Raw genomic sequence first — 12272 nt, forward strand, 5'->3', positions numbered from 1 at the left:
GGACAAACAAAGCCTCCTGAGGCCTGCGTGCAGGCCCAGCACCTATCCGCCACTCCCAAAGGTAAGCGGGGGCCTCCAGAACAGGGGACCAGGATCTATAAATGACTTAGTGACAGTGTCCACCCTAAGAGCTGGGCCTGGCTCCCTGGGGCCTGAGTCACCTACCCGGCTCCAAGGCCAGGCCTGCAGGGCCCCATCGGTCAGAGGGTGATCAGTGAGCAGAAGGTGAGGGGCCCACAGAGCTGGGGAGGGGAGGGACCATGCAGGGTGACACCAGGTGTGTGGACAGGCACAGCATCAGTGCTGGGTGGTTGGTGGCCTGGGATTCAGGCAGCAGGGACAGGAGGAAGGCAGAGGCCACCTTACCCCTGCCTCGCAGGACTGGACGTGCTGCCCCCTCCATACCCGGTACCCCACCTGGGCCTTCTGGTGTAGGAGACAGGCCCAGAGCCCCACATTGCCCCTGTGTACTGACAAGCACGGGACCCTGGGTTCGAAGGCTCAGAGTTGGCGTGTATGTGTGTGTGTGTTCATGTGTGTATGTGTGTGTGTAGGAAGGGCGTGCATCTGTGAATTTTTGTGTCATGAATAGATGTACATATATCCCTCGCGTGTCTCCATCTGTGTACATCTGTGGGTCTGTGAATGTGTTTATATGTGTGGAAGGGAACCCCGCCCAGTCCCCCACACTCTCAGGACTCTAGGGCCTAATGACTTCACTGAAAGATGCTCCTATGGCCCTAGACCAGACTCCCTGCTCTGCTCTGCTCTGCCCTGGCTAAGGGACCTCGGGTAAGTCATGTTACTGCTCTCTACCTCAGTTTCCCCAGCCATTAAACAGAGTCAGCAAAGCACGCACCCCAGGCTGTTGGAGGCTGCAGTGGAGTTTGCAGCGCCGCCCAGCGCAGGGCTGGCATATGGTAGGAGTTCACACGCAGTGGTTGAATACAGATCTGCATTGCTGGGGAGTGGCGGCCCTGCCCCAAGGAGCTCAGCCTCCAGCAGGCAGACTCGAGACCCGCCAATGGCCAGAAGGGCAGGAGGGAGTGAAGAGCAGGTGCCAGGGTGGGGTCCAGGTGCTCAGAGCTGCGGGACTGCTTCAGGCCCCTGCGGCAATTGGAACACAGTCCCCGCTTCCAGGAGCTCAATGTGAGGGGCAGAGAGAGTGCGCATAGGTGAACCGCACATCGCGAGGGGCAGCTGCTCCTTCTAGGGCACTCTGGGAGAGCTGCAAAGAGGTGAGGTCTGAGCGGAGGTGACACGGGCTGCCTAAGAGCTGGCCAGGCTGGGAGGTGGGGGCCCAGGCAGAAGGAGGGGTGTGGGGATGCCTGGCCGTGAACAAGCACTGACAGGGCTCAAGGTCCAGGAGGGCTCTTGGTGCTGGCTGGCTGCTCTTAATCCGTAAATGTTTGCTACCATCCCATTGTTAAAATTTCTTACCAAGGGAAGGAAGTCCAGTGTCCCCGGGGTGCAACAGGGAGAAGAGAAGGTGAGAAAAAAGGAGGCAGGAGAAGTTGGCCAGGCCACATATGCACACAGCACCTTGGAGTTCCGTGGGGAGGAAGGAGCTGGGACCTTGTCATTCATTTGTTCAACAATTACTGAGTGTCCGCTGAGTACCAGACTCTGCTCTCACGCAGCTTACAGACAGGGTGGAGACAGATAAATGTCGTATTTGCATATCAGGCAATTTAGGCCTCAGTAATTGCTATAAAGAAAAATGCAGGAGAGACAGGGGAGTGCCCAGGGAAGGCCTCTCTGGAAAGGTGACATCTGACACCTTGGAGCAGGTAAAGGAGGGAGCCGTGAGGCAAGCAGAAAGGAAAGCATCCCAGGCTCAGCAAGGAGCAAACTCCCGTTCAGCTAAGAGGACAGGAAAACCTAGTCCCTGGGCCTTTTGGGACTGAGTTCTAGTTGGATGGAAGCCGTGGGAGGCTCATGGACAGGGCACATAGTGACAACACGCAGTGATTTTTTGTATTTTTAGTAGAGATGGGGTTTCATCTTGTTAGCCAGGATGATCTTGATCTCCTGACCTGGTGATCTGCCCGCCTCGGCCTCCCAAAGTGCTAGGATTACAGGCTTGAGCCACCGCGCCCGGCCTGGGTGGGAAGTCATGATGAGCCTGGGGGAATTAACTTCCCATTACCACCATTTGGACCATGGCTTGGGTTTTTGCAGAGGGTTTCCTGCAAATGAGCCCCTCTGTGCTGCTCAAGTCCTCCCAGATGGATGCGAGGGGTATTTAGAGGGAGGCAAAATCTGCATAGAGAAGGAGGCCTGGCTTGGAGGATGAGAGGGGAGGGGAGGCCCACGAAGCACTTCACCCTGAGCTGCCCCTCTTCGGGGCTCCTCTAATGGACTCATGACCTTCTCCCAGCCTCAGTTTCCCTCTCTTTACACTGATTATCTGAGAGGTCGTAGGGCACCAGGGATACTGTGAACATTTGAGGAAGTGGGCAGGGCTCTCCCACCCATTGCCCATTGCCGGACATTTACCATTTACCATTCCCTGGCCTTGGCCCCACAAAAGCCAGTAGGGCCCATCCCACATGTGGGAATATCCTAGCTTAGGGTGTGGAGGGGGGTGCCATGCCCAGTGAGGGTCCCCTGCAGTCCCTCCCTTCCTTGTATCTGATGGGGACCGCTCAACAGAGTCACTGTGGCTGGACACTAAAGACGCTTAGCTGGGAAGGATGCCAAGGGGAGCTGGAGGGAGCCGGGAAGCTGGGAGAAGGGCCAGGACCCTTCATATCCACCTGGGAGGATTTTGAGCATCACTAAAGAGCCGCATTTTTGGAAACCCACTTTGTAAAACCCCAAGACACAGCCCGAAGGAAGCCCCCGCCTGCGTCTGGGGTGCATTTTATTTTTTTAATGGTTTGTTTGTTTGTTTGTTTTTGATCAGAGTCTTGCTCTGTCACCCAGGCTGGAGTACAATGGCATGATCTTGGCTCACTGCAACCTCCCTTGCCCGGGTTCAAGTGATTCTCCTGCCTCAGCCTCCCGAGTAGCTGGGATTACAGGCATCCACCACCATGCCCGGCTAATTTTTGTATTTTTCATAGTGACAGGGTTTCACCATATTGGCCAGGTTGATCTCGAACTCCTGACCTCAGGTGATCCACCCACCTCAGCCTCCCAAACTGTTGGGATTACAGGTGTGAGCCACCGCACCCGGCCCTGGGGTGCATTTTAAAGCTACTCATTATTTGTGGATATAGTAAGAGGAGATGAACTTCCCAGTAGTGTGGAGCCCTTGCTCTCCTGGTGGGTGGGTCAAAGGCTTTCTCTGTACTGTGGGGAAACCTGTCTGAAAGGCCAAATACATTGGGATATTTGCTTCAAAGCCTCTCAAAATAGAGTTGGAACCCTGGAACATGGAGAGGGGTGACATTCAGTTGCTATTTAATCATGATTTGTTAATTAACAGCTCATTTATAGGAGGCATCTTAGATTAGTGGAAAAAGCAAGGAGTCAGACATCCAGACTCAACCTCCACTTTCCTGCTGTGTGACCTTGGGCAAGTGGCTTAGCCTCTCTGGGCTTCATGGTTTTTTTTTTTTTTAATCTGTAAAATGCATCTGGGACTGAATGCCAGGTATTCAAATCACATTGGAAAAATGGGGCTAGGAAAAGCCCTAGACTGCGTTATTGCTAGAACACTCTGGGTCTCAGTTTCTTCACCTGTTCAGTGGGTGCAGGACTGGAGGTTTAAGTGAGATAATGCAGGTGAAGTACCCACGTGGTGTGGGCTTGAGGAAGAAAACATGGGACAATGGTTCCACATCCCTAGGTGACCTGAAAATTAAGTGTGAAATGTCTCATGAGGGCATGAAATGAATATTAGTTTTTGTTCCCTTCCTCTGCTGCGAGAGTTTGAGAGTAGAAAGGTGAGAGAGACGGTACTCTGTGAAGGAAGGCAGGTCCCTGGCCCAGCACAGTGTCAGCTCAGGGGATTCTGGGGCAGGGGCTAAGTGCATGGGCTGTGTGGGCGTGGTGGGAACCAGGAGCAAGAAACAGCATTCCTTGCGTGGAAGGGAAATGAGGGCAAGAGGTCCGATGCCTACAGAAGTCTGTACCCCATGTACTTCAGTTCTGTCTGTGGGTGCAGCCTCTAGGGAGGTGGGCGTTCAGGCACTGAGACCTCCGTCTGTCCTCTGACCATAGGGAAGCCAGTGGGAAGCAAAGGTGGGGTTCTGGAGCCACACCCAGTCCAGCTCTGGTGCCTGCCCTGTGGGGTGAGCTGCCCTGAGATGCACTTCGCTCCTCTGTGAACTGTCTCGGCACCCACTTCCGGTCACTGCCGCCTGACGTTGTTACTCTTCCACTCCAAAAGGCAGGGAAGTCCTGCTTCTGTACCCCACCAGTGCTCAGCAGAGGCTCCCTTGCAAATACGAGGCTGATTCCAACTTCGGTCTGTTTCTCTGGCAGGATGCCCGTGGCCAAGGCCCCCCAGGTGGCTGGCGGGCAGGGGGACGGAGGTGATGGCGAGGAAGCGGAGCCGGAGGGGATGTTCAAGGCCCGTGAGGACTCCAAGAGAAAAGCCCGGGGCTACCTCCGCCTGGCGCCCCTGTGGCTGACCCTGGTTGTGCTGACTTCGGTGGGGGTGCTACTCTGGTATTTCCTAGGTAACGTCGTGGGACCGCCTGGGAGAGGCACCTGGGGAGGACTTAGTAGCAGGCACAGCAGGACAGAACTGGGTTCCAGGCTCAGCCATGCTTAGCATGTTGCTGTGTGACCTTGGGCAAGTCACTTCTCCTCTCTGGGTCTCCCTCCCTGTCCTGCCAGCTGGAGATGCTGTCGGACCCCGGCTCCAGGTCCTATGGCTCAGGCCTGCTTCCCGCTTGGGCAAAGTGCCCCAAGGCTCCCTACCAGGTGGGGAAAGTGGGCTCTCCTAGTACTCAGTTTCTTGTGAACCAACCATCCCCCAGAGCATAAACATTGCCTTCCCTTGCCTACAGTCCTCCTGGGTTGCCCCTGAGGCTTGGAGCCAATCCAGTCCTAAAGAAGGAGGCCCAGAGGCACTCATGGTGCCTGGTACCAATTAGTGCCTCTGCTCACTCGAGCCCAGCCTGGTTCTCCTCTAGGGTGGGGACCACAACTCTATCCCCTCTGGGTCTCCAGGGTCCAGCATGAATGGGGGAATGGAGCGGGCAGCTGGAGAGCAGCTAGCCTTGGGGGCCTCTCCCATGTCCTTAATTATGGCCGGCCCCTCCCTGATCTCACAGCCCTCAGTCAGTGCCCTGGTGCTTGGGGAGCAACTGGCCTGTGCTCCGGGCCCATTCATCCAGGCTTCCATTCATTCATTCATTGAATAAATGCTCTTGAGCATCTATTATCTTTCTTTAAGATTGATGGAGTCTATCCTCTTCCTTCTGCCTTTGACAGTGGGAAGTAATGGAGAAACCAAACTAAACTGTGCCTATACACTGTACACTGTAGAAGACCCATTCATTCGTTCATTTATTCAGTGTCAAGCACCTCCTGTGTGCCAGGTACTGGGGTCAGCCCCTGTCCTTGTGATTTAGCCAAGGCGTCAGACCTGACACTTCCGCTAAAGCACAGCATGTGCTGGGACAGAGAAAGCTGCGGGCTGGGAGCCCACGGCAGGGACAATCCAGCTGCCTGCATGATCAGAGGCATCCCATTAAACATCCTGCAAAGGTTAGCTAGTGCTTTTACTGGCCGAATCTCCTGGTGGAATTCCAGGCCTGTTGAAAGCAACCTGGGGACCAACCTTGCAGCAGTGGAGAGAAATCCACGTAGGCCTAGATCCAAGGGGGTCAGGGTTGGTGGTGTCTGGAACCAGCCTCTGGGAGTGACGCTGTTGGGAACCCCAGGTCTGACATGGGCCTGCTCACAATGACTTACAGTGATTCTACCCAGAGTTGAGCAACGCAGGCAGTAGACGCTGTGTGCATTTCACCACCGGCAAGAAGCCAGTGCCCCAGATAGCACAGAGCTGTGGGGGCCTCCTCAGGTATCGGGCTAATTGGTCTTCAGGGTAAACCACGGGGCACTGGGCTGGAAGGGCAGGAACTCACCTGCCAATTATTTCTCTTTGCAGAGGAGTTTAATTCGCCAGATTATGCTCCTGGGGTAAATCATCGAGGTTTAGTAGAAACCTCGTTTCTACTAAAAATACAAAAATTAGCCAGGCATGGTGGCGTGCACCTGTAATCCCAGCTACTCAGGAGGCTGAGGCAGGAGAATTGCTTGAATCCGGGAGGCAGAGGTTGCAGTGAGCTGAGATCGCACCATTGCACTCCAGCCTGGGCAACAAGAGCGAAACTCCGTCTCAAAAACAAACAAAACCAAACCAAACCAAAACAAAACACCTCCCATTCCTCCCATCTTACCCAGGGTGAAAGCCCTACCCGGCCTCTCCCCTTCCCAATCTCACACCCTCCTGCTGTCCCGTTGCTCACTCTTCGCTGCTCCTGAAACACACCAGGCCTTTGCACTTGCCCCTGCCTGTGACACCCTTTCCACAGATGTACATCACCTTCTTCCCTGACCTCCATACTGCAGCCCGCCCCATGCCCTGGTTTCCACCGCACAGATCACCTCTAACCTATTATACACTATGTGTGGTTTACTGTCTGATTCCTTGCTAGTCTGCAAGCTATTAAGGGCAGTTTTTTCTTGATTGTTCTGTTTGTTGTTTTGCTCATATAGTCCCAAGTGCTTTGGCTCAGTTCCTACACATAGCAGGCTCTCAGGAAGTATTTGTTGAGTGGATAAATGGGGGTGTAAACCAGGCTATGAGTCTACCCTCTTCACTTCAGCCAAAATAGTCTTTGCAAAACAGAAGTATGATGACATCATTCCTGATTTTAAACCTTTCACGGTTTCCCTTGTTCTTTGGGTGAAGACCCAGTGGGCCCTGCCCTGCAGAGGCCCCAGCTCCTTGCCACCCCTCCCCATCTCTGATTGCTTCAGTCAAACAGGCTTTCAGCCCGGGTCCTCACCATGGTCCCCGTGCCACCAGCCCTGTGCCCCATGCTGCTCCCTCTGCTTAAAGGTACTTCTCTCCCTCTTCTCTTACCAATTTACGGTTTCCCCATCCCTACATACCAGCTGGAGGGTCACTCCACTGTGGCCCAGGCTGAGTGTCCTCCTCACGTCCCCTCAACAGCACCGAGTGGCACTGCTCCCTGATGGCACTGTTCACAGATGGGTGCCGCGTGCTGTGTGTTTGCCAGCGCCACGCCTCTCTTACCCACCACTGTCAGCTTCACGAGGGGAGACACATCTGTCTTGGTTAACTAGCGTACCCTATGTAGTCGGTGCTTAGCACACACCTGTGGGACCCCTGGATGACCTCACGAGTGGAAGGATGCCTAGTGGTGCTGACCCACAGCCTTGGCCCCCTGGGCCTATGTGGGTTTCCTGGCCTTCCTGTCACTGGTGTCCTGGACTGCTCGCTGTGTCAGCCTCTCCCTGGGAACCTGTAGGACACCATCCATCTGGGAGCCTCTCACCTTCCTGGCACCGTGCAGCCAGTTTGTCATCCAATAAACTTTGGATGACCATGATGACAATGGCAGTAACAAAGATGATGATGATGACGATGATGGTGCTGTGGAGACCCAAGACACTGAGGCTGAGCGGAGGGTGTGGGTGGCAGGAGAAGGCATGGAAGAGACAGGAGCCTTTCCCATCTGCTTCCTCCGTTAACCCTGTGGTTCCTTCCTGGGCAGGGTACAAGGCGGAGGTGACGGTCAGCCAGGTGTACTCAGGCAGCCTGCGCGTGCTCAATCGCCACTTCTCCCAGGATCTTACCCGCCGGGAATCTAGTGCCTTCCGCAGTGAAACCGCCAAAGCCCAGAAGATGGTAGGAAAGGATCTGGGGGATGAGAGGGAGGGAATGTGGGGGTTAAAAGAGAGGGGTGGGGTCTGATCACATGGAGCCAAGTTGGTCAACCCATCTGGAGCACTCACGGGGACCACAGCCCTGCTCCAGGCACCATGGAAGCAGATGAGGTTGAGGGTGATGGGAAAGTTAGCAGACCCTTGAGTCAATCGCACTCGGATTAGATCCTGATCATGCCTCTTACCAGGGGTGGACCATGACCTTGGGAAAGCTCCCACAGTGCAGCTGACACTGTCGAGGGCCCAATCCTGCCCCTCCATTACAGGACGGTGGCCTGCTCCTGCCCCTCCGTTACAGGACAGTGGCTCACTGCACAGAGGCTGGTCTACTGCCTGCCACTCTCAGGCTGCAGGATCACTGCCCAGCAAGGCAGGCCAGAAGTGCCGGGGAGTTATTCCCAGGAACACCCCTGAGCCGTGAGCGCTGGAGTGGGTGGATCAATACCACAGCTTCTTTGGCCCTGGTTGGGGGAACGGTTCAGAGAGTGTTCCAGGCTGCCTCCCAGAGATGCCCTGCTGGGCTAAGCTCAGATGCTCTTAGCTCTACACTGCACATTCATGGCCCCGTGTGGGTTACCCACTTTCCAGTCTCTCCCTCACAACTACTGTTTCCCAGAATCACCTCCACATAAACCACTTGCTCCACCTTGTCAATGGAGGGTCTGCTTCTGAGGGACCCAGCCTGAGGCTGCCTGTTTCCTCCTCCATGAAGTGGGAGTGATAACAACATGACCCGGCTGCAGATTTGTTGCGGGTTGCAGTGAAGTTGAGATAACACGAACACTATTCCCACGCTGCGCAAATGCTTGAGAGCCTGTAATCCTGCCAGCAGCACTGTAGTTGGACATGTGCAAAAAATCCAGCCAGCTGTGCTACCCATCAGAGCTGCTGGCTTGTCCCAGGCCATAGGAGGAGGTGCAGAGGGGACCCAGGAGCTGAGTGGGGTTTTTCAGAGTTGAGGAGTGACTTTTGGCAAGGCGCAGAGAGTCATCGGCAGTGCGGGTGGAGGTGAGAGCCAGGTATAGGGGAAAGGGAAAGAAGGGGACGGGGTGTGAGGTTCATGGATGCCCCGGCCTGGCCACTCAGCACTGTGTGACTGTAATCAAGCCTGTCCACCTTGGAGGCTCCTGCATGGAGCAGGGCTGCCGGGAGGAGCAAAGGGCAACCTGAAGTAGGAAGTGGCCCTCCCCGCAGAGGGTCCCAGGAGCTCTTGTCTTCCCTTCTTACAGCTCAAGGAGCTCATCGCCAGCACCCGCCTGGGAACTTACTACAACTCCAGCTCCGTCTATTCCTTTGGGTGAGTTGTCCTTGCCCCTGACAAGCTCCTGCAGGAAGCTGAGATTCAAAGAATGGGAGGGGACTCCGTAGGCTTCTGATGCAATGCCTTCATGTTTCAAACGGGAAAACTAAGGCACGGAGAGGGAACTCGGCTTCCTGCATGTCAGCCTCCCTTCATTGGGCTCATGTGTAGAATGGAAACATGAGCGTGATAGGTTGGCACCAGGCAGTGACTGTGATGGCTGATCAAGGGCTTGACATCATCAGGCAAGGCTATGTTGGAGGGCGATGGGGTTACCAGCATTGGCTCCAGGGCCTGGCTGCCCCGTTCGCATCTGGCTCTGCTGCTTGCGGCATAGTCTATGAGGCACAAGTTCACCTCTCGTGCCTCAGTTTTCTCATTCGTAAAATAAGGATGATAAGAGCGCCTCCTTCAGAGGTTGCTAGGAGGCTTCTGCGTGAAGACGGACAGCAATGGCTGGGGTGCAGAAAGCGCTCAACGTGCATGAGCGGGGTGGGGCTGGGGCCAGACCTCAGAATCCTTCCCTGGCCCCTCTCGTTTCTGCCTGCCTTAGGGAGGGGCCGCTCACCTGCTTCTTCTGGTTCATTCTCCAAATCCCGGAGCACCGCCGGCCGATGCTGAGCCCCGAGGTGGTGCAGGCACTGCTGGTGGAGGAGCTGCTGTCCACGGTCAACAGCTCGGCTGCCGTTCCCTACAGGGCTGAGTACGAAGTGGACCCCGAGGGCCTAGTGATCCTAGGTGGGTACCGGGAGCGGAAACGTGGGTCGGCCTCATGAGGTCGGGGGAACCAAGCTGTGATATGGCCTGGGGAGGCTGCCTGCCAGGGTTGGAGTGCCCTCAGGGTGGGTCCCCCAGGAGAGCCCCCAGGTGAGGTAGCAAAGCCATTGCATTCAAGGAGCCAGGATGGAAGGGTGGGGTGGGGGTGCTTAGGGTAAATCTCAGACAAGGCTGGCTCCAAGAGTCTCTAATTTTATTTTCATTGTATTTTATTTTATTTATTTTGTCCTTGTTTATTTGTTTGTTCATTTCCTTTTATCAGAAGCCAGTGTGAAAGACATAGCTGCACTGAATTCCACGCTGGGTACGCTACATTTTTTCCCCTCCCCACTTCCGTTTTGAGTTGGTGTTTGTCTTGACTTTGTTGTGTGTCAGGGGGACACATGGCCCCTGTTGTGGGTGCAGGGAGCCCTGGCCCAGAGTCACCCAGGGGATGCCATGGTGGACTCAGTGATGTGTCCCCAGCAACTCTTGGAGCCTGTAGGGGGAGAGGAGGTGGCTTTGTGCACGTGTGTATTTTGTGTGTGTCTTGTAGACAGGTGTGCGTGCGTTCCTGTGTGGGTGTGAGGATGAGTCAGATTTAGTGGTCCACAAACGTGACTCTCCTTCTCTATCATAGACTTCAACCTGCCCACAAGCCATTTTTCCACTGACGGTAGAAAATCACCTTGCCAATTCATGGTGTATCAGGTCTTTTGGAGGTAGCGGTGCCATTGCATTCAAGAACACTCCTTCCACCTTTTCCTTTCCTTCCCAGTCAGTCAGGCTCATCAGCCCTCCCTCCCTACCTGGTGCCATATTGCTAGAGTCACCTTGCGTTTCTCCAAGTGGACCCACAATCTTTCAGCTGACCAGCAGAGTCACCACGCTGCACAAGGCAGGAGGTGCTGTCCAAGTTGTAGTTTGTGTGAGTTGTGCAGTGCACCAACTGGGCTGCTAGACTGTACGGCCCCTAAATTCTCAGATTCCTCCTATACTATCTAGCATTGTCACCCAGAGCCAAGGTGGGGGTGAGCGTCTCAACCCCTTCTCAGGGAGGGAGGCTGAGTTTAAATCCTTGTTATACCTTTCCTTACCTTCCCCTCTTCCCATCCTGCTGGTCAAATGTTTGCTTCTTTGTTGGATGGAAGTGATGAGCTCAAAATACAGTTTTCAAAGAGGTGAAATCATGATTCTCATACAAAGATAGAGTAACCATGTGTCAAATATGTATTTAGCTGATTAACGGGGGAATCAGCGGAATGGTAAAGAATGCCCTAAGAAACTGATCAATCTGTCTATCTATCTATCTATCTATCTATCTATCTATCTATCTATCTATCTATCTATCAATCATCTCTCTCTTGATATCTGTCTGTCTACAGTTGTTCTGTAATTATCTGTGCTCAGTGGGTGTTCATTTCATGAGTGAATGATTTAACAAATGAATGAAAGCATGAATGAGGAGACTGGTTCCGTGCGCGTCCAGAGCAGAGTCTCAGCGAGCAGAGGTAACAACTTAAATCCTTGAAGTGGACTTTCTGAGCACTTCCTGTATGCCAGGCCCCATTCCTGTGCTGAGGACACCAGGACGACCGTATCCTCACCCCTGCCCTCGGAGGAGCTTCAAGCCCCATGAGGGAGACAGACACGTAAACAGATTCTCATAACATCAAGTGCCAGTGTGAGAATAGAGGCCCCAGAGGCAGTGGAGAGAGGGAATTTTTTGTTCCAAAGTAGAGGAGGGGGTAAATCAAGAGCCTCACACAGAGTCCCAGATCTACAGGAGGAAGAGGGTGCTCCTGACTGGGGGATCCTGGAAGACTTCATGGAGGGGGCATCAGATTTGGGCATAGGCCGGGCGTGGTGGCACACGCCTGTAATCCTGGCACTTTGGGAGACTGAGTTGCGCAGATCACCTGAGGTCAAGAGTTCGAGGCCAGCCTGGCCAACATGACAAAATCCCGTCTCTACTAAAAATACAAAACTAGCTGGGCATGGTGGCCCATGCCTGTAATTCCAGCTACTTAGGAGGCTGAGGCAGGAGAATTTCTTGAACCCAGGAAGTGTAGGTTGCAGTGAGCTGAGATTACACCATTGCACTCCAGCCTGGGCGACAAGTGCAAACTCCATTTAAAAAAAAAAAAAAATTAGCTGGGCATGGTGGTGTGTACCCGCAGTCCTAGCTACTCGTGGGTGGAGGAGGGGAGGCTAAAGTGGGAGGATCACCCGAGCTCAGGAGGTTGAGGCTGCAATGAGCTGTTGTGATCGCATCACTGCACTCCAGCCTGGGTGACAGGCTGTCTCAATAATAAAATAAAATAATTTCTAAACGAAA

At 54.2% G+C, this 12272-nt stretch overlaps 1 protein-coding gene across 5 annotated transcripts in view; it reads left to right on the forward strand.

The window, feature by feature from the left end:
- Window positions 1-12272, forward strand: part of TMPRSS6 (transmembrane protease, serine 6) — a 37564-nt gene continuing 25292 nt past the window's right edge. For 2 of the 5 annotated variants that reach the window (XM_011964293.1, XM_011964296.1), the window contains exons 1-5: window positions 4341-4631; window positions 7707-7840; window positions 9108-9175; window positions 9732-9916; window positions 10218-10259. In XM_011964293.1, coding sequence (XP_011819683.1) covers window positions 4436-4631; window positions 7707-7840; window positions 9108-9175; window positions 9732-9916; window positions 10218-10259 — 625 coding nt within the window. In that variant the 5' untranslated portion in view covers window positions 4341-4435. The other 3 variants (XR_001004270.1, XM_011964295.1, XM_011964294.1) reach the window with 3 other exon arrangements.

Source organism: Colobus angolensis, unplaced genomic scaffold, assembly GCF_000951035.1.
Source record: "Colobus angolensis palliatus isolate OR3802 unplaced genomic scaffold, Cang.pa_1.0 Scaffold65, whole genome shotgun sequence".
NCBI classification, from domain to species: Eukaryota; Metazoa; Chordata; class Mammalia; order Primates; family Cercopithecidae; genus Colobus; species Colobus angolensis.